The sequence below is a fragment of the Poromitra crassiceps genome, assembly GCF_964638095.1.
Source record: "Poromitra crassiceps genome assembly, chromosome: 9".
In the NCBI taxonomy this organism is placed as follows: Eukaryota; Metazoa; Chordata; class Actinopteri; order Beryciformes; family Melamphaidae; genus Poromitra; species Poromitra crassiceps.
In genome coordinates this window covers 12,153,787-12,156,286 of record NC_139630.1, presented here as the reverse complement: position 1 = coordinate 12,156,286, position 2,500 = coordinate 12,153,787, and the positions used below count along the sequence as shown (strand labels likewise).

Here is a 2,500-nt window from a genome sequence, read left to right as displayed (position 1 = left end):
TAGTATTGATGAGGTGATTGGGTATAGATTAGTATTGATGAGGTGATTGGGTATAGATTAGTATTGATGAGGTGATTGGGTATAGATTAGTATTGATGAGGTGATTGGGTATAGATTAGTATTGATGAGGTGATTGGGTATAGATTAGTATTGATGAGGTGATTAAACTGATGGGGCTTGGGTATAGATTAGTATTGATGAGGTGATTGGGTATAGATTAGTATTGATGAGGTGATTGGGTATAGATTAGTATTGATGAGGTGATTGGGTATAGATTAGTATTGATGAGGTGATTGGGTATAGATTAGTATTGATGAGGTGATTAAACTGATGGGGCTTGGGTATAGATTAGTATTGATGAGGTGATTGATGAAGTGTGTCAACGCAGGTAGCAAACATAGCAGCTAATCCACTGATGTTGGCAGTGGGTGTCAACATTGGGTCCGGGGACCACCATGGGTCCTTGAGCGGGGTTCCACGGGGGCCCCAACAAACGTCAACATTATTTAATTCACAAGAAGGTAACTACAGTCTGCTACTACAATACAACACAAAATAGCCACGGAGTTTCAGACAAAATCATATCTAACAATCAAAAATATTTTCACATCAAACGGGGGTTGTGGCTCGAATGTGGGCGGAATTAGGCTCTTGGGTGTGAAAAGGTTTGAGAATCGATGTTGTGGGGTCATAAAAACAAAACAAATCAGTTGTATTCACGCCAATGAAATCAACTCTATATTAAAAATGGGCAATATCTGCTTGAGTTCAGAATCGAAATGCTTCTGGATGTTTCTGGATTCTGGAAGTTAAAAGCATGAGGAGTTCCACGATGCTTCAGCTTCCTATATGATGTGAATGCAGTGTTAACTAAATGGATGCAACACCTTCATTGGCATGGATTCTCTCATTTGAAATACAGAAACACAATTCGCTTTAAAGCCCCATGATGCAACTTTGTTTTTTTTAACCTTATTCACATTATTCCTGGACTTACGTTTCCCATGATTCTCAGCGGTTGAGGTTGTCGACTTCCTGTTTGCATTTTTTTCCACTAGCAAGGACGTGCGCGCCGCTGTCAAAGAGTGGGAACGTTTGGCTTATTTGATCGGAAATGGCTAAAAATAGTAACGTTGTGTGGCCATATTTTACAAAAACGAGGTGAATGTCAATTCACTCGTACTGTACAGGCTTATTTTAGCCGAAATTGCTAAAAAATAGTATGTGGTTGCATAGCGGCAGCTTTTGTTTTGAAGGCTAAACGTCCAAACCGGAACTCTTATTATTTGGTCTTTCAACGTAGCTTTAGCGGTCTCTCTCTTTCAAGATTCAAGATATTGTCACTCCGTTGTAAAATGATGCACGTGTGAAATTATTGTGCTGGGGGGCTCCATTACAAGACATAGGTAGGTACAAAGTCACAACAAGTATTATGATTATTTTCAGTCTCTTTCGCTATGAACGGTCCTGGGTGGAAACAGGCAACCGGCAGCTGGAAACAGGGAGGGAGGGTGTCATGGAAGCGGCCACTGTCTCACCAGGAAACTCGTGAATAGCTTTTATAAATCATTTTGATGGTATACTGATTTCTAACATGGAGAATGGCGCCTCTATCACCCCCACTCTACGCCCCGAACGCCTGTTTCCTGCACCGTGTCAACTTTGAGGCTCCGTCCCGGAGCATGTCAAGTTGTCTGGAACTTGGAACTCCATTTCCTGCACGTGCTCCTTCAAATTAAAAGTTGCCCGCTGACAAACTAACGGGATGCTTTTATTGTGAAATATGTATAGGAAGTTAAACGTGTTTGTTCGCTTGCTAGCTTGATTAGCCACTTCTCTCACCAAAGCAAGTTGAGAACAACAACATTTGGATTTTTTTTCTTCCAGCAAATCAGTTATAAACAGAAAGCTTAGCAAAGTAGAGTACAAGCAGTAACGCTAAAATGACCTGATATCTGAACGTACAAAAACAGGGAAGTGTAGCATTTAGGCGGGAGCGCAGTTTCTCCAAATAGAAAAGAATGACATAATATGGCTTTAACATGTGCGTTCCTTTCCCGTACCGTCGTATCCCTTGGGGGAGGTGTCCCGGCCGTGGTGGGGCTTGGTGAGCGGGCCTCTCTTGCCGTACATGGCGTGCTGGCTGTCGTAGCCGCCGTACTCGTAGCTGGTCTTGGAGTATTTCTCCAGCTCCTTGGCCAGGTTGGAGCGCGGCGTGCTGGTGGGGACGTTGTTCTTGTAGCCGTACTGAGGGATCTCCAGCTGCTTGACGAAGCACATCGGCCTGCAACACAACCACAGACAGGAGGAGGAGCCGGGGGCTTATGTGCTGCTGATTTCACCACAACCATTCGGCATCCCTCAAGTAACATCAAGTACATGTAATGTAAAACTGTTTCACACAGCCTGGGTGACTGACAACAGAGAAGAGGCAGGCTGAGTTCAGTTGGTATGCTGGTGATTTTGCTGCACCATTTGGCATCCCTGATTTAAAGAATCT

General features: G+C 43.5%; 1 protein-coding gene across 1 annotated transcript in view; it reads right to left on the bottom strand.

The window, feature by feature from the left end:
* Positions 1–2,500, bottom strand: part of myt1la (myelin transcription factor 1-like, a) — a gene marked incomplete at both ends in the record, with an annotated part of 108,489 nt that overhangs the window by 44,159 nt on the left and 61,830 nt on the right. The window contains one exon of the mRNA XM_083642860.1: positions 2,064–2,284. Coding sequence (XP_083498986.1) covers positions 2,064–2,284 — 221 coding nt within the window. The remainder of the gene's footprint in view (positions 1–2,063; positions 2,285–2,500) is intronic.